This window comes from Saccopteryx leptura, chromosome 2 (assembly GCF_036850995.1).
Source record: "Saccopteryx leptura isolate mSacLep1 chromosome 2, mSacLep1_pri_phased_curated, whole genome shotgun sequence".
Taxonomy (NCBI): Eukaryota; Metazoa; Chordata; class Mammalia; order Chiroptera; family Emballonuridae; genus Saccopteryx; species Saccopteryx leptura.
In genome coordinates, this window is record NC_089504.1 from 79,909,561 (window position 1) to 79,929,304 (window position 19,744).

At 42.2% G+C, this 19,744-nt stretch overlaps 1 protein-coding gene across 2 annotated transcripts in view; it reads right to left on the reverse strand.

The window, feature by feature from the left end:
* SLC24A2 (solute carrier family 24 member 2) overlaps nucleotides 1–19,744 on the reverse strand; it is a 269,177-nt gene that overhangs the window by 14,487 nt on the left and 234,946 nt on the right. For both annotated transcript variants that reach the window (XM_066368254.1, XM_066368253.1), the window contains 2 exons: nucleotides 10,710–10,853; nucleotides 2,707–2,796 (listed from right to left, as the gene is read on the reverse strand). In XM_066368254.1, coding sequence (XP_066224351.1) covers nucleotides 2,707–2,796; nucleotides 10,710–10,853 — 234 coding nt within the window. The remainder of the gene's footprint in view (nucleotides 1–2,706; nucleotides 2,797–10,709; nucleotides 10,854–19,744) is intronic.

Consider the following 19,744-nt stretch of genomic DNA (forward strand, 5'->3'; position numbering starts at 1 on the left):
TTGATTTGCATTTCTCTAATGAATAATGATGTTGAGCATCTTTTCTTATGTTTATTAGCCATTTGAATATCTACTTTAGAGAAAAATCTATTCAAATCTTTCATCCATCTTAAAAAGTTAGGATGCTTGTAGATGCTTGCCTTATCTTTGAAATTTAGAGATTTTTATACATCCTGGATATGATGCTTTATCAGATATATATGATTTGCAAATATTTTCTCTCAGTCAGTGGTTTGTTTTCTCATTTTAAAATATTTTTTGAAAAGCAAAAGTTTTAGTTTTGATGAAGTCTAATTAATCAGTTTTTTCTTTTATGGATCATGTTTGGGTATTATATCATAGAACTCATTGCCTAACCCATAGTCATATAGATATTCTATGTTTTCTTCCAGATGTTTGATAGTTATAGCTCTTATGTTTTAGAACTGTGGTACTGTTCTAAAACAGTGTGAGGTGGCGGTTAATCTAAATTCATTTATTTTGGCATATAAAAATCTATCCTGGCAACATTTGTTGAGATGCCTTTCTATATATGTTCTTGGTATATATTTCCTTATTTCAAATTACTATATTTTACTTATATTAAGGAATATAATAATTTTAAGTTTATGTGAATCAAAGGATACAAGTGAGCAGTTTGTAACTCAGGTAGTTTATAGTTGAGATTAAAAGCATGAGTTTTGGAGTCTCAGAGTCGGGCTAGAATCTCTGTTTGGCTATTTGCCACCTATATAATCCCGAGCAATTTTCTTATTAGCTCTAAGGTTAACTCTTTTGTCTATACACTGTGAACAATAATAGTGCCTCCTTCATATGATTTGTACCCAGATACAAACTGTCAAAGGTTATTGTCAAGATTACAAGAACAAAGGCACGTGAATCACCCAGCACACAGTGCACAATTAATGATGGTAACCCCTATTACATGTGAGAACATAACACCTTCACATCTCATCCTTTCATTCATGTGCTAAACAGTTTCTGAGAGTTTCTTCTTGTGATGGGCATTTTGATTGGTATTGAGATAAAAGTGGTAAAAGTGAAAAAAAAAATCACTATTTTTATAAAATGCTCAAGGAAAAAAATATTTTTATTTACAGGTCTTTTCCTAAGAGCCAATGGAACTGTCTTATGACCCACTGATTCTGGATATATCCAAAGAAACCCAAAATACTATATTCAAAAGAATATATGCACCCCTATTTACAACAGCCAAGATATGGAAGCAACCCACATACCTATCCATGGATGAGTGTACAAAAAAGCTGTGATACATATACAGTGTGTCCGTAAAGTCATGGTGCACTTTTGATTGGTCACAGGAAAGCAACAAAAGATGATAGAAATGTGAAATCTGCACCAAATAAAAGAAAAACCCTCCCAGTTTCTGTAGGATGATGTGGCAGCATGTGTGCATGCGCAGATGATGACATAACACCGTGTATACAGCGGAGCAGCCCACGGCCATGCTAGTAGAGATGTGGATGGTACAGAGGAAAGTTCAGTGTGTTCTGTGGCTTGCTAAATTCGAACCCGTGACCAAAGTGCAACATGAATATTGGCGCGTTTATAACAAAGTGCCACCACATAGGGATAACATTATTCGGTGGGATAAGTAGTTGAAGGAAACCGGCAGTTTGGTGGAGAAACCCCGTTCTGGTAGGCCATCAGTCAGTGACGAGTCTGTAGAGGGTGGGATAGCTACCTAAGGAGCCTTAAAATATCTGTGTGTGAGCCCACATTGAACTGCACTGAATAGGTATGAAACTGGGAGAGTTTTCCTTTTATTTGGTGCAGATTTCACATTTCTATCATCTTTTGTTGCTTTCCTGTGACCGGTCAAAAGTGCACCATGACTTTACAGACACACTGTATATAATGGAATATTACTCGACAATAAAAAGAATAAAATTTTACTATTTGTGACAGCATGGACGGATCTAGATGGTATTATGCTAAGTGAAATAAGTCAGTCAGAGAAAGACAAACACCACATGATTCCACCTATATTATGGAATCTACAGCACAATACCAATGGACAAACAAAATAGAAATAGACTCATAGATTCACAGAATAGATTGATGGTTGCCAGAGGGGTGGGGAGTTTGGGGGACTGGGTGAAAAAGGTGAAGGGATTAAGAAGTACAAATTGGTACTTACAGAATAGTCACAGAGATGTAAATTACAGTATAGAGAATAGCATCAATAATGTAATAACTATGCATGGTATCAAGTAGGTACTGGAAATACCGGACGACACACTGTGCAAAGTATGTGATTAACCCCTAAGTTGTACACCTGAAACTAATACAAAGTAATATTGAATGTAAACCGTAATTGAAAAAACAAAAGAAAGAAAGGTTGGTTAGAAGGTGAGTAGGTGCTCAAGACAGAGTCAGTGCCACCGAATCAGGCAAACCCTGGACACGCCTCCCAGGCCTGAGTACCCTGGTTTCAGGCTGCAGAGGGCAGAAGCAGGTAGGTGTGCCCTCCTTCCTCGTGCCTGATGGGGCCAGGCAGATTTGACATCACGCTACAGGGAAAGGCCCGGAGACCCTGATAGTTAAGTGGAGTAAATTCCTTTAGTCCTGGAGTTTTTAACTTGCCTCATCCTATGCAATATTGTTGTGACAGTCTCAGGAAGAAAACACATTGATTAACAACTTAACAACACCAGGCAGCTGGCATTGCTATCATGGTCTTACCTGGTGTGCCCACCAGACCATTAAGTAAGAGAAGACTGCGATCCAGGTGATGGAGCCAAAGAACGTGATGGGAAAAAACTTCCTCGCTGACTGAAAGAGAAGCAGGAAGAGGCAAGAGTGTCAGTGCTACCAGCTGAGGCGGACCTGTCGTCCAAAGCTCAATCTGCCCGTGCAACCTGCAGTGGCGGCAGCACTGGCAACCAAAAAGCCCTACCCACCCTGGTCAATTAGGGAAAATAAGGTTTTCTCCTGGGTCTGTGAACTTGGGTAGAGCCAAATCATTGCAAAACTGGTGCCCAAGATAGAAATCTCTTGATGAGAATGTCCGTTCCTGCTGCTGGGTGCCAGATGCCCCTCCCAAGGCCTGAATGCTCAGCCTTGCCTTCAGTCTATCAACTCCCCCACAGCTCCCTTCCTCTCCAGCTCCCTTTTCTTTCTTCTTCTCAGGTTCATCAGAATCAGTTTTTGTCACTTCAACTCATGTATCATATTATTTCAAAAGCCAGAAAATTTATGGGGATTAATTGCATTTTACAAGAAGCAGGAAAAATAAAAAATAGATTGGCTCATTAACAGTCCTATTAATAGTCAGGAAAAGCCACACAGAAAAAGCCGTCACCACAATTTCTATAGATCCCTGATGATGGCCAGTCCAGGACATTGGAACCACACATACAGATAGGAGTAGACAGATGCCGTCCATGTTGCTTTCCGTGGGGGTGGCAGGGTAGGCACTCTAGGGGACGCTTTCAGTCCTGTTCTCCATCCCTAACTATGTTATATCCAATTCTGCCTCTACCACTGGACTTTGTGCAATCTCAGGCTTACAGTGTGAGCACTTTGAAAATTTCCTTCAAACATCAGCCAGAATGAGACACTCAAAATGCAGTTTCTTCCCTGACCCCACTACGAGGAAATCCAGGCTTGTGCTAACATTAGTGGTTTTCTGTGGAGGCCCTTTTTACAAAATGTTCTCAGAGAGCCTGTCACCTATTATTGCCAAACACTTTTTATTTCAAAGCTTTCCACTTTGAGAAACAATCTATTTTTTGCTTTGATAATGCCATCCAATTTTGTCCAGAGAAATGAATCCTGGAGTTGACTGGGATGAAAGCTATCTCAATTGTCTGAAGGGCTGACCATGGGCAATCACATAGAACACTTTTGCTAAGGCTTCTGAGGAATCCATTAAAAGAAAAAGATAAACTTGTACGTGGTAATCTTTTGAATATCCATAAGATGAACACAGTCTCTATCGCTCCAAACCAGACTTATGTTCTTTTTACTAATTTTAAGTTTTCAATATATTTTCATTATCATTCGCACAGTTCTGTTAAATTTCACAATAATCAGTTCTCTCTTTTAATGATTGGTGCTTTTTTTGGGGTCATTTGTTAGCTGGGCTATCTGTAAGACCAGAGGGCTTGATTAAATTGGGGAGGCAGCAGCCATAGTGAGTCACAACCTTATTCTCCAATGCTTCTCCTGACCTCTTCCCTTCCTTAGAAGGAAATTATTTTGGCCAAAGATTCAGACCCCTTCTGGGGATGTGAGCAGTTTAATAGGTTATGGGGGGGAAAATTTAATCAATTTTTCAAAGTGTGAAGGTTGAGACATTCACTTTTGAAAGCAAATTCCTTTAACATGAGGAGTTCAGCTGGATTCTGGAGACCAGGTTTCCTGAACCTTGGAATTGACTAGAACACCCAAGTTTCTCCAGCAAAGCGTGTAGCTGATTCCAGTCCTTATCCCTTTCCTCTGGTCACAGGTCACTGCTTTAGGATCCTAAATGCTATGAGGGTTTCATCTCCCACGGCCATTCTCTGTCACAGCTAGGAGAAGGGCCCTGCCGGTTGTGTGGGGCACACATGTGATTGAACAGCCCAGGGAGCTTGATTCTCAGCATCCTGTTGAGGGGACGGAGCACCGTCTCCATACTTCATGGAATGGCATCTGTACTGAATATCCTGGGGGAGTCCTCATTTCACAGATGGCTCTCGTTCCTGCCTAGCTCATTTACAAAGGATGTAGTTATTATTTTAATTTCTGTACCTTTGTATATGTCTGTCCATTGAGATAACATTACAACTCAGAATCAAATCATTTGAATATATTTCTCATCTAAAAACTATCACGCCTGAACCACAGCACATTCCCAGTCAAAAGGTAGAAAGGAATCAGATTAAAGATTTAAAACAACTAAGTTCAAATCAATATTAGTCAAAACCTCTCTAATTCAAAATTTGATGTTTATGATTCTTTTTTTAACTAATCAATTTATTTTTAATTTATTGGGATGACATGGTTCACCAAACCATACAGGTTTCAAGTATACAACTCAATGTAAAACCATCTGCCCACTGCAATGTGATCCCTCTGCTCCAAGCAAAGTTTCTTTCTGTCCCCATATTCCCCACCCCGCTTGGCCTCCTCCTCCACCTCCACCCCTCTTCCCTCTGGCTACTGCCACCCTATTGTTTATATTTCTGTGTTATATGTATATGTTTTTTGACTAATGACTTCACCTTTCATGATGCTTATGATTCTTAATCAAGAAGCCAATTAGTAACGAATGAACATCCAAATGTACCTTGGTCTAGTGTTATATTAGGGGTTCATTAAAAAAAAAAAGTTTAAAAATAATGTTTCTTCTCAACTTTTCAGGTCTTCATTATTAACTAAGGGTAGGTAAAGGCTGGTACCTATTCTGTACCCAGATCTTGAACTAGATATAAAATTCAAACCTAGGTCTGTCTGATTACACAGCATGTGTTCCTAATATCTAGGTTATACCAACTCTTTCCAAAAGAAAAACAACCAATAACACTCAAAATATACCCAGCTACAGATACATCATCATCATCATCATTATAATACTAGCCTATACTCTGAAAGCTAGAAAATATAAAGAGCATCAGGGAAACATAGACTAGCATTCTGGCTGCGTGGCCATCTGCCGCACCCAGCCTCCCCTGTTGTTCCTGCTTTGGAAGCATCAACTCCTCATGCACCAGCAGTTTAGTTAAGTGTTTCCCAACTGTCAAGCTACCTTACCATTTCCAGACTCACAGCCCAGGGTATTCCTTCTTCATTTTTTCTCCTGGGCTATTCCCCTTATTTGGACTCTGCAGTCTCATTCTAGACATCACTGCCTAGTAGCACCGGTGCAGTTATTTAGTTATCAGTCTCCGTGGAAGGAAAAAAATAGCCCTTGCAGCCAAAGTCTGACATGTCAATTTATGGTTAGTAATGGTGGCTCATCCTGACATCTGCTGGGGTGGGCCTACCACTAATTAGCAAAAACGCAAATTGTGTCCATGTGCCGGCCATTTTGTTCCAATATAATGGCTTACTTGTATAATTGACAGCTAATGGTCTCATTAGAAGCTTTTAGTACATCAGAGTGATATTTTCTTGGCTTGCAAAACGTTGCTGAACATTAGCTCATTGCACAAATTAGCCATATCCTTACCGATTTAAACTCAACAAATATTCACTGAGTATCTACTCTGTGTAAGATTCTGGGGTATACATATTTCACAGAGTTCTCTAAAACAATCCTATTAAAAATTAAAAGTGTGGTTTTTGGATTAATAGGACTTGTATAAAAATCCCTGCTCACCAGTGACCAGTGATGTGCCCCAAGACAAATTATCTCTCTAAGCTTCAATTACTTCATCTGTAAACTGGGGGAATAGCAATATCTAGTTATTCTGAGGATTTCTTCCCCCTAAAGCATCTAGCAAAGGGCCTGACACACAATAAGTGTTCAGACAATAATGGCAGTTGTCATTCTGCAATATTATGTGTTTTGATTTTTTAAGAGATGACAAAACTAGAATTCAGGAAGGAGCATGTGACTTTAGAGACCTGGCCTAGAGTTTTGGCTTTACCTTTTATTAGCTGGCTGTGCTTGGATGAGACATTAAACCTCTCTGGGTTTAGTGGTCACTTAATTCTTGCTAGAACTGTGCTCGGGACATAGCAGACATAATAAATCTACTTGGTGAATGAGTCAGTATATGATGAAAATTGCAAAAACCTTGCTGGGTTCTCAAGTTCCTTCCTAGCTCTCTTGAGCCATGTTTGATACCTCATTGGCTGTGTTCCTGATTTGCAAGAACACTCATCCTAGAACATGAGGGAATAGAACTTTTTGGGTCTTTATTTCCTTTATTATTTTCAATTTTCGTCAAAGACATGTTTCTCATTAAGGTTTACATTTTAGTTTTTTTTTTTTTTTAACTTTCAAAACAAAGCCATTAATTTAAGAAAACCATAAAAATGAAGCCCATGCTAATTATCTGAGCTGGAAGTATGCATAATACAACAAACACTGTCATATAATTTGCATATAAATGAACTAGAAATAAAAACAAGTGGGAGTGCTATTTACTCTGAAACTGGATGTACATGTTTTTTTTTTAAAAAAAATCATGTTTCCTTTGTAATTATTGTCAAGGTTTGGGATGTTCATCTCCACGGGTGATTAAAAAAATACTGAGGAGGCAGAGCTGCTGGGCGCTGAGAAGTAGCAAATGTCTATTAATTAATAATTTTTGACTTGTTCTCTCCTCTTCCTGGATAATTTTTCAAGAGACCCCTGTGGCACTACATGAGGAAGCCGCGTGCATTCTTTCATTTGGCATTTCGTGCGTGTAAAGGATAATCATTCATCTCCCAAACCAGGACCCAGAGTAAACTTAACTATCCTGGGCGAACTGGGTTGTACGGTCACCTTAAATCTGCAGTACTGTGTTGATGGTTATCCTCTGTACACTTTCCTTACCCGTGGAATGTCACAGCTGCTGGGAATCTAGAGAGCTTCCACCCTGTATTTCACAGAAGAGGAAAAATGAGGTCCGGAGTTGAGAAGTGACTCTCTCAAGGTTGCAGAGCTCCTGAGTCTTAAAACCAGCGCAGTCAATGTTGTAGAAAGAGAACACTCTGGCGTCAGCAGGCTCGAATGGGAGCCCAGCTCCTCTCACTGACACAGCTGTGCAGTCATGCTTGGTAGTTACAGGCGGGCATGCTCAATTTCCTCTACTAACTTTAGAGCTGCTTAAATATAAGAATTGTGAATTCTGTGTCTTTAGATCTCGTTTATGGCACATATTATTGTACTTGGCATGTAATGGGTACTCAATAAATATTTGTTGAAGAAATCTAAAAACAACCAACTATTCTGTCTGAGAGTCTCATTTCTGCTTGAGACAGCACATAGTATACTCAGAAAAAGCCAGAAGAATCCCACTGCGTCCCAGGAATGGCACTTGGGGCTGCAAGGAGCACAGGCCCCATGGGCTAGCCTGACCCGGGCCGTGGGGGCTGGCTCCCGAGCTGTGCGCACAGTGAGTGACCTGTCGATGGCACTGCAGAGGTCAGTGTTGTGTATAGCTGCGTGCTCTTGCTTTGCACCCCTGGGAACTGTCCCTTTAGCCAGCACAGTTGTAGTGACCCAGGTAACTGTTGCCATGGTGGAGTCTTGGTTGCTGTCCGGGAGCAGCTGGTTGAGAGCTCTGATCTTCTCGGAAGGCTTCCTCGTGCTGACAGCTCAGATGATGGGGAGGATGAGCACTTTGTCAGTCCTTTCTCTAGGGACCCCTCCCGACCCTGCGAGCCCTGAGCCTTCAGGTATTGACAAGTTCCTCCCACTCCTGCATGTTTTCCTGGTTGCTTCAGCAGTTGTGTGCTGACATCCTCTTATTAGTCAATCAGCCCTCTCTCCACTGGACTGACTACATGAGGCCTGCTCTGGGGATTTACAAAACCATGTCTCTCTCCCTGACATTCCTCCAGGGGATGAGCAAAAGCATCTAAACACAGCAACAGAAACAGAGAGAGAAAGCAAGTGAGTGGGCAAGCTCATGTGAGCAAGCACATCTCGGAAATGCCATGTGGTGGGAGCCGAGAAGAAACTGAACCTATTCCAGCTATTTGGCGGCAAGTTGCCAGGAGGCCAGGCCTTTGCACAGGAGCAGGTGCTCTGCTATTGTGTCTCAAATAAAGAACTCTAAATACTGTTTTAAGTTCACTAGGAAACTTCAATGTCTGGAGTCCTTACCTGAGGGGGTCTTCTTTAAGTGAAGAAAGTGGGATCATCATAGGACTATTAAGACTTGATGCTAAAGTATGTTGGATGTTACCACACTATTCTATTGCAAATGCTTTTAGAAATCTTTCCAGATTTCCACCTTCTGACATCATAAAATATGAGAAGCCCAAGCCCTGTGGCTGCTCAGACCAGAAACTAAATCTCAGCTCCCTGCTCTAGGAAGTGACTAGGCATGAGAACTTAAGTTTCTTTCTACTTATACCAATTATTTATGCATATTTTCTCATATATATAAACATATACATTTTCTTATTTTATTTTTTAATTTTTTATGGGAGACAGACAGAGAGAGAGAGAGAGAAAGAGAGAGACAGACAGACAGGAAGGGAGAGAGATGAGAAGTATCAATTCTTCAATGCAGCATCTTAGTTGTTCTGTAATTGCGCTCTCGTATGTGCCTTGACCAGAAGGCTCCAGCTGAGCCACGGACCACTTGCTCAAGCCAGCAACCCTGGGCTCAAGCCAGCAACCTTGGGCTTCAAGCCAGCAATGTTTAGGCTCAAGCCAGCAACCATGGGGTCAAGTCTATGATCTCATGCTCAAGCCAGCAACTGTGTGTTCAAGCCAGCGACCTTGGGGTTTTGAACCTGGGTCCTCTGCATCTCAGGCTGATCCTCTATCCACTGTGCCACTGTTTGGTCAGGCTATATTTTCTTACAGTAGTTGTTTCCTGAGATTCCACAATATACTGGATTGATAATACCTAGGGCAGAGTCTAATACATAATAGGCACCCACTTCTTGAATGAGTATGTGTGTGTAGGGCCATAATAACAAGTAGAGCCTGTTCTTCTTATCTTTTATTAGTTCTTTCACACTTTGGGGCAATGGCCTTAGAATCTAGTTTAACAACCCTGGAAGGGGATGTTTTTTTGATTTGATCTACATTCAGATTATGCTTTGTTGATCCTAAGATGGTATTTTGTTTAAAACACCCAGTACATGGTAATGGTAGAAAACAATATTGATTATAGTAATGATAAAAATAAAGAGATCAGATATGCAGACATTTGTACTACATGAATGCATTTCTTTAAATTCTTTTTTAAATCAACGAATAATCCATACACATGAATATTCAACAAAATGTGAATCACCCTCCTGCTCAGACCTTCAGTTCCCCTTCTCAGGGATAACACAGTGGTGGTTTTAGAACATGTTTGCAAATTTTTTTATATTCCTCCTACCGAGCGTGTCATATACTATATGACCCTGACATAGTTTAGATGAATTTTTTTCTCCTCACCTTGAATCAAGACAAATCATGACTGCTTTGACCATGAAGTATAGTTGTAGGGAGTGACTCTATGTGACTTCTGAGACTAGGTCATTAGAGACCTTGCAGCTTCCACCTTGTGGTTGAAGTACTCATTCTTGGAGCCCTGGCCTCTAATGTAAGACACCGACTATGCTGTGAGGAAGCCCGTCACATGGAGAGAACATGACAAGGTTTTCTAGTAGACAATTCCAGCGGAGTCAGCCTTTGGATCATCTCCTCCAGGTGCCAGAAATGTCAGTGATAAGCCTCCAGATAATTCCAGGCCCCCAGTCATGTGTGTCATTTCCTGCCATTTTGTGTTTCTAGATGAGCCCCCAGACATGGTAGAGCAGAGATAAACTGTCCAGATCCCTGGTCCCCAGACTCCATGAGCAGCACAACATGGTGGTTGTTTAACAGCACTAAGTTTTGGGGTGGTCTGTTATGTAGAATCAATAACCCAAGCAGTCTCTATTATTGTGTGTCTAGCCAGACAAATTTCAGGCATGGATGAGCATGCACATGTATATATGTTAACCCTTTTCCTTTTAAGATAAATGGAAGCAGACTATGCATACGGTTATATATCATGCTCTTAAACAAAGAATAGATGTAAAAACTCTTGACTCACAGGTTTGCGGACATCAGGCAAGGTGATCCAGAGGGGAAACACTATGGGGAGAACAATTAGGAACGTGACTTGCTTGCGGGGGTTGGTCGGCCAGGCCAGGCTGAGAGGCTGGTCATCCTCGTCGTCACCCGTTTCTGTGGTCTGCTGTATAAAGAGGTAAAAATAAAATAACATTACAAAAATGACAATAATGTCCATAGGCCACAAGAGAAGACCACAAAGGCAGGGCGGAAGCTGTGGCTTCCGCAGGCGTCCTCCTGGGTCACCCCAGCAACTTCATCCTTATACGTTTCGTGTGTGTGAGAGAACACCACCTGTCACAGTCTGGATCCCGGGGACAAACAACGCAAGGCTGAACCATGACGGCCTAAGATCTTTTTTTGTTCATCCCTGAACACTCTTCAGCTCCTCAAATGAATTGATCATTCAGCTGGAGTGGGCAACAGCCAGGATCCAGGAACTTTTTTTTTTTTTTTTTTACAGAGACAGAGAGAGAGTCAGAGAGAGGGACAGATAGGGACAGACAGACAGGAACAGAGAGATGAGAAGCATCAATCATTAGTTTTTCGTTGCACATTGTGACACTTTAGTTGTTCATTGATTGCTTTCTCATATGTGCCTTGACCACGGGCCTTCAGCAGACTGAGTAACCCTTTGCTCGAGCCAGCGACCTTGGGTCCAAGCTGGTGAGGTTTTTTTTTTTTTGCTCAAGCCAGATGAGCCCGCGCTCAAGCTGGCGACCTCGGGGTCTCAACCCTGAGTCTTTGGCATCCCAGTCCGATGCTTTATCCACTGCGCCACTGCCTGGTCAGGCTCCATGAACTTTTTATGACAAATCATATCTGCAGAGCAAACGACCCGAACGCCCACCTTCTCCTTCTCCCCCTGTTTTCTTGACAAAGCTGCAGGATTCATAGAAATCCTTGGGAATGATATAAAAAATGTTTTTTTAAATTATTTATTTATTGACACTTTTTTTTAGAGCACTGATTCTGAACGGGTAAATAAAAGTGCTTACAGCAATGATCCAGTAACAATACTCAACTCCCTTCACTGACTCTGAAAGAGTTAAGCTCATGGATTATTGTGTGCTTGTGAGTTTTAACCAGTTAACCACCTCATTAAGTTCTAAACCATTTTCCTTCCAGCCAAGGGCTTATTATGCAAATACATGTCTCATTCTCAGAGAAACAGAGTACAGAAGTCAAGCAAGACACTAGACCCGTGTGTGCCAACAGCACAGGGACTCAGAGCCAGGGGAACACGTCGGAGTTTCGGACTTGGCCGCCACAGCCAAGGTTTTTTTCATCACCTGCTGGAGTCAGCGGCTCCTGACGTCCCAGAGCTAGAAGAGACAGAAGGCGGGCCTGGGCCCTGGCAGGCTGACCATTAGTCTGTCAGGCAGGCCCGCCAGACCTCCAGAGCAGCCCTGCAGACAGCATCTATCACTTCCATCTCTGCTTGTTCGAAAATGAAAGCGCAGCAGCTTCAGATCAAGCATCAGATCTAAAAATATCAACAAGAACTTTCCCAGGATGCTTCCTTTTGAGACCATATAAATAACCCACAGAGGCTTCATAAAGCTCCGGCCCCGTGGCTCTTGCTCTCAGCGTTGTGCACTATTTCAAGCAACGGCACTGACTCCCACCAGCACCTCTCTCCCTAAGGAGTTGGCAGGTGGGGCAGGTTCAGGACAGCTGGATAGGGAATAAGGACCCAACTAGAGGCAGGGCTGGGTGTGAGGCCTGACTCATTGCAGTGTTATCTTTATTTATAATTTAAATCCTAGTACGACAAAAGAATCTGTAGTGGTTTGCACAATCACCCACACTCTCTCCCCAGGAATTAAAATAAAAAATAATAACAATAATTAAAAAGGAATCTTAAGTCATAATAGGCAAGGTTGGTAATAACAGGTTCTTTCTCTTTGGGTATATGTCCTTGGCAGTGGGTAAAATAGTTTATAATCAGCAAATAGGAGGGAATGAAGAGGATTAGGTAATAAAGCAGAATTAGGAAGATGGCGCAGTTTATTTTGGTTGTCTGGATCCTCATTAAATATACTCCTCACACTCTTCATCCCTTTCCTATGCAATATTTTGGAAAAAAGGAAAGATCTATCCTGACCAGGTGGTGGTGAAGTGGATAGAGTTTCAGACTGGCATGCAGAGGACCCAGGTTCGAAACCCCAAGGTTGCCGGCTTAAGCATGGGCTCATCCTGCTTGAGTGTGGGGTCGCTGGCTTGAGCCCAAAAGTTGTTGGCTTGAAGCCCAAGGTCACCGGCTTGAGCAAGGGGTCATTCACTCTGCTGTAGCCCCCAGTCAAAGCACATATGAGAAAGCAATCAACAAACAACTAAGATGCTGCAACAAAGAACTGATGTTTCTTATCTCTCTCCTTTCTGGTATGTCTGTCCCTGTCTGTCCCTCTCTCTGTCTCTGTCACAAAAGAAAATAAATATCTAAAATCAATAATCTATATTTCTACTTTAGGTAACTAGAAAAAGAAGATCTAATTAAATCTGAAGTAAGCAGAAGAAAAGATTTAAAATATTAGAGCAGAAATCAGTGACATTGAAACCAGAAAATAAAATCAACAAAACCAAAAGCTGGCTCCTTTGCTATGCAATTTGATGTGGTCCATCCACTGCCCCATTCACTGCAGTCTGAGGGCTCCTATCCATGATGGAAGCATGGGCATGCTGTCCCTGCTTCCCTCTGAGCCACCGTCTCCTCCCAGGAGAGACAGCAGATATAGAGAAAATCATTCCCTATTGAGATCACCAGCCTCCCAAGGTGTCAGGGGGCTACATGAATAATCACTGTGCAATGAGGTCAATAAAGATTAAAGATACAGGTGCTTTATAAACATTTTTTTTAAAAAGTTAAATTTAATTCTCTATTGAATTCATTGGGGTGACACTGGTTAATAAAATTATATAGGTTTCAGGTGTACAGTTCTATAGTACATCATCTGTATACAGTATTGTACTGTGTGTTTACCACCCCAAGTCAACTCTCCCTTCATCCCACAGATCCCCCCTTTACCCTCTGCTACCTTCCCCCAGCCCCTTTCCCTCTGGTAATTACTGTACTGTTTTGGGAGACAGGTGCATTTTAACTGTTCCTTCCCAGATATGCTCTTTTTTGTTTAACCCAAATAAGTGACTTTCCCTTCCCCACCTGACAGATGCCTCGGAAATGGAAAAGACTACGAGAGAGTTGAAGCATTGCATCATTGCAAATAGGTACCCTGCCTCATACGAGAGAGGTGGTTTTATTCAGTCAGAGGATTCCAACAATTCCCTGAAGACTCATCAAGTTGATCTGATGAGTTCATCAAGGCTCCTCCCCCTCATCAAGGCTCCTCCCCCTTCCAGGGTTGACAAGACAGTCCAGTCTCCCACTACCATCTGCAATCTAGCTACTTTTAAACTCTAAGCTAACCTTTTTGTGACAAAAAACCCCCCAAAACAAAACAAAACAAAAAACCCCCCACAGAAGCAACTTTTTATGACTCATATCATTTTAATGACACCAACAGATGGTGACATTTCATCAATAACCTTTCTGCTTATAACCTACGGATTAGCTCCTTTCTCCATCTGCCAACATCACCAGGCAGGCAATGCCACTGGCAAATAGCAGCAAATAATTGTCTGTTTAGATGCATAAGCTCTAAACACACTACTATCCAATGCAAACAATTAGCTATATTGTACAGCTTCCAAATCTTTATTTGAGGTGGCTGTTGCTAGGGCAGAAATAGACAAGGAGACTGTGTCATAGGCTGTACAAATAGTGCTCTTCATGGGGACTTCAAAGCCTCTTGGGGGACCAGTCCTGCTACAGAGAAGTACAAGAGCCCAGAACCTGGGGTGGATTAGAGAGGTGTCCTGGGAGCAAGGCTGTCAGTACATTTTAAGGGAAATTCTCTTTGTATTCTTTCTGAGTGCAATCTCACTTTGGTTCAATGTGTGACAGCTTGCAAAATGGTTAGAAAAATGGGGGAAAATACCACTCCAAGTCTGGGGCCCGTTTGCCCAAACTGGGGTTGCTGGTATGTTTGTTAGTGTTAGCTCTCGGAAGAGCCTGGGAAAGTTAGGGTACTGAGTTCCCAGATTTTCCTGGAGTTGTGGCATCCTGGCTTTGACCTGGCAACAACCCATCCTTATCTCCTAAAATTTCTGTGGTGTTTGTAGAAAACAAAACAATGCAAAGTAACCTAGCAAAAAATTCAATTGACTTTTCATATAGGGGTTTAAAATAGTTTGATACCTCTTGGGACCTCTGTGAGGAGGCCTAGAATTGTGCCAAACCAGGGCCAGCAATAACTGCGTTATGGATTTGCAATCTCTGATAAGGAAAATCTGAGAATGAAACACATGACTCGAAGTTCCCACGAAGCAGCCTGCCGGCTGCCAGACCCTAAAGGAGCCGGTGCAGCGGGTGGAGAGAATGTGTGGGAGAATCAGGAGTCTTGGCGCCAGTCTGCCCCTGCTGTGGTTCCCTGGGCGGTAGCCACCAGCAGAGGCAGGTGTGCACAGAGTGCTTTCAGCTGCAAAGCAGTGTGCTGTGTTTTAGGACTCATGGTTCTGAGGAGACTTGGATTTAAAAGGAGAGACAACAAATAGCGCCAAAACACTTACCCAGGTACAGGGATGCTGGCAGACTATGTGGCAAGAGCTTCTGATTGTTCTTCAATATCTGTTCTTCCTGGTATGGACTGAACTGTGTCTTCTCCAAATTCACACATTGAAGCCCTACTCCCCAGCCGCTCAGAATGTGACTATTTGGAGGCAGGGCCCTTTTAAAGAGGTGATTAAGTTAAAACAAAGCTGTTAGGGTGGGTCCTAAGGCAATGACTGGTGTCCTTATAAGAAGAGATTAGGACACACAGAAATACATCAAGGATTTACATGCTAGAGGGCAGGCCAGGTGAGGACACAGCAAGAAGAGAGGCCTCAGAGGACAACAGCCCCGCCAGAAACTTGATCCTGGACTTCCAGCCTCCAGAGTGGTGAGGAAATAAGTTTCTGTTATTTAAGCACCCTAGTCTGAGTTATTTTCTTACAGCAGCCCTAGCAAATTAACATACTGCCTATCTGCTTTTGTGATAGGAAGCCCACTTTTAGGCATGCCTAGAATATAGACTCTAATTTCAGCCTCTATTACAACTAGATGTGGCCGTGTGATTAGGCTCTGGCCAATTGGGACATAATCACAAGTATCTTCTGCAACATCCAGGATGTATCTGTAAAGGGTGGAGGTGTCTCCTTCATCACTTCTTCCCAATTCTTGCTGGCTGGAGTGGGGACATTTTAGTCTGAGTCTGAACAGCCATCTTGAACCATGAAGTAAGAAACACTATAAGAGGATCTGAGCCCCTGACACCCAGCAAGCCATTCTAGCCCTGGGCTGCCTCTAGTGCTTATACTGAAATCCTGTTTACTGAAGCCTCAGTTATTTTGGGCTTTTGCTTGCTCACAATGGAATTTCATCCAAATGGATTCAGTGTCCTCTTTATGAGGAGTCAAGGGAGAAATATCTGTCATGTATCAGCACTAGAAAAAAGTCATGCTTCTTTTGAGAAACTCTGAAAAAAATCTTAGAAATACTGTGAATCAGGTAAGTGACACTATTTTTTCCTTTGTTTTACACTGGGGATTCCACAGTCAAATTGGTCCCCCATCCAGCAATTCCAGCACTGATGTCTGTGCTTGCCTCAGTCCAGCTTTACTCTTTTCCTTTCCTGTCCATCCTTTGCTGAATTCTCTCAAAACGATTCATTTTATCCTTCCTCATCAGATGCATTTTTGCAAGCAGCATCATAGCTTTGTGAAACTAGGTGGGGAAGACCTGAAATGGAAGCTCCTCAGGGCTGTGATGCAATTTGAGGAATAACTTTAGCAAAGATAGTGGGGCAGGAGGAGATGTTATTTTGTGAAAACTTGTGACAAATGGATAACCACCTTCTAGGATTCACTTATTGATACTGAAGGTTGGTATCTGGAGGTCTGACCACAGAACATCAAGAGACAGCCTGACTAGGTGGTGGCGCAGTGGATAGAGCATCAGACTGGAATGCAGAGGACCCAGGTTCAAAACCCTGAGGTCACCAGCTTGAGCACAGGGTTGCTGGCTTGAGCATGGGATCATAGATATGACCCTATAGTGACTGGCTTCAGTCCAAAGGTCACTGGCTTTAGCAAGGGGTCACTGGCTCTGCTGTAGTCCCCTGGTCAAGGCACATATGAGAAAGCAATCAATGAACAACTAAAGTGCTGAAATGAAGAATTGATACTTCTCATCTCTCTCCCTTCCTGTCCTTCTGCCCCTATCTGTCCCTCTGTCTCTGTAAAAAACAAAAAAAACATCAAGAGAGAGAAGAGAACAGTTCTAGGGGTCAGTCAGCATCTACAGGGAGGTCTCTGAAGCAATCAACTTATTTTGATCCTTTTTATCTAGTGAGTGGGAGCAGCAGCAGCTTCTCTCTGTTCAGCCTGCTATCATGAGACTCTGTTCAGCTTTTTGGTATTTGCATCTTCCACTGTCTCTGCCTATACTTGGTATGGATGGTCTACCCCAGGATAAACACTGGGTTTCCAGTGAAGGGGTCTGAGCCAGACTCACCAGTCCAGAGGTTACCTCTACAGCCAGAAAAATATTTTTTGGAAGCAACTCAATTTCTTATTCTTGTCTGTGAAGGGCACTGTGCAAGACTGCAGTTTGAAGGTGAGCCTACCTTAATGCAATCTTTTCTACCAGAGAATTAAAATGAAAACCCAGAGGCATCTCAAAATAGGCCACCTTCAACTTCAGTTTTATTGATGGGTAATAACGTCTCATCTCAGTCAATGAGAAGCAATCTCAGAGGATAGCCTGGACCTGCCTAGCTCTTAGTTCAGTTGGGGTTTGATTCAGGCTGGAAGTCAAGTTCTCATTGCTCTACCCCTGCACAGAGGGACCATACACTTCAGCACTTAGAAGTGCCCCCTCTATCATTGGGGAGCTGCTCCAAGTTTGGCATGATGCTGAAAAAAATAAAATTCCAGCACTTAAATAGCCAAGTAAAAATATAATTCATTTACTCTAAAACGATGGGGTAGGATCAAGTTAGATGAAGGTGAAGATTTTATGTGATTTTTATTTCTACTTAAAGAAAATGGTCCTTAACATATTTGTTGCTGATATTTCTATAATTTATATCTGTACAAAAACATCATTTTATGTATCCATGTTGTTTGGCCACAAAGATGCCCCCCATGAATGACCAAAGGCAGCAAAGCTGCCTGAGTAGTGTGCATGTTGGGGATCACCACCAAGGCCAGAGAGCTAAGAGTGGGAACAGAGCACCTTCAAAACATTTGAGAGCCTAAGAAGTGAGGTTGGGAATTATTAAAAATGTCATACTCAACAAAGTTTTTTTTTAAAGGCACTAATAAAACACATGAACTGTCTAGATCAGTGGTTTTCAACCTTTTTACACTTGGGGACCTGTGAAAATAGAGGAATTATTTCAGGGACTGCTAAGGCAGAAATCACCCTAGGAATAAGTGAATTTGACTAAGACGGTTGGGTCTATAATCCGTATACACCACAGAAGTTAACTCTTTCACGGACCAGCACAAAATTTTTGGCAGACTGGTCCACAGACCAGCAGTTGAAAAACACAAGTCTAGACTATAGGGGAGGCATTCATCTACAGACTGGGGGTAGTAACTCAGGAAGTTGTAGGATGCACAGTACCTGGTAGAGACCAGGGGATCAATAAATGTTAATTCTCTTTTCTTCTGCCATTAATCTCACCTCTGACTAACTAACTAACTGTGTGACCTTAAACAAATCAACGGAAATGCTGGAATAGTCAAAGAACATATGTTACAAGTGATCTGTAGGCACCTGGTCCTGGTGTATCTCATTGCCTTTTAGGCTCCAATAGTCCTTAAAAGCACGCTATTGTGAGGCAGAACTTCCTTGTCCCCCAGACTTCTATAATGTAGGATTATTCCCCTGCCCAAGAACTTATCATTCAATTAATTATATAGATACCAATAGATCAGGAAAGGCAAGCTGCAACCATAGACCTCTGCAATCATTTGGAATACGAGCTTTAGACTCCAAGAGAAGAAGCACCAGCATTTCAGAGCTGAAGAGCCCCGACTCATTGAGCCCACCCTCCATTTGACAGATGAGGACCCTGAGATGTCATGGTGTGCTGGGGAATTTCCCATGGTGAGGTTGGGCCCTTCATTTCCAGCCCAAGGCTTTTCCCCATTCTATGACACCTCCATTCCTCAGTTCTAAAATGTAAGTATAGCTGTGCTTTATGCCCAATCACACCAGGCTTCCCAGCTTTAGTTTATAATAAATTTGACCTATTAAACCAAGAATGCTAGCTATAACAAACACTGAGCATTTAATAGACAGAATTCTCTTGATTTTTCTTGAGCCTAGATTAATTCTGGTGGTTTGGATGGTCCACATTACTTGGAAAAGCTGATCAGAAACATCAGATTCTGCCTAACCTGTGGTGGAACAGTGAATAAAGCATTGACCTGGAATACTGAGGTTGCCGGTTCAAAACCCTGGGCTTGCCTGGTCAAGGTACCTATGAGAGTTGATGCTTTCTGCTCCCCCTCCCTTTCTCTCTTCCCTCTCTCTAAAATGAATAAACAAAATCTTAAAAAGAAACATTAGATTCTAAGTTTGCCCTTCTGCCACCTGAGAACACAGTGAAAACACTGTCATCTATGGCCCAAGGAACAGGCTGTCACCTGGAACTTGATCTTGGACCACTCAGTCTCCAGAACTGTGAGAAAGAAATCTCTGATGCTTATAAACTATGCAGTCTATGGTGTTTTTCATATAACATCCAGGGCAGCTTTGAAGAGGAAACAAAAAGCAGATTTAGGGTTGTGGGGATAGGAGTGGGTATTGTGATGCCCTCCTCTTTCCCCTGGGCTGATATCTCCAAGGAGCCAGGTACAAATTTAAAAAATGCAGCGTGAGTGCTGATAAGATATCAATGAATG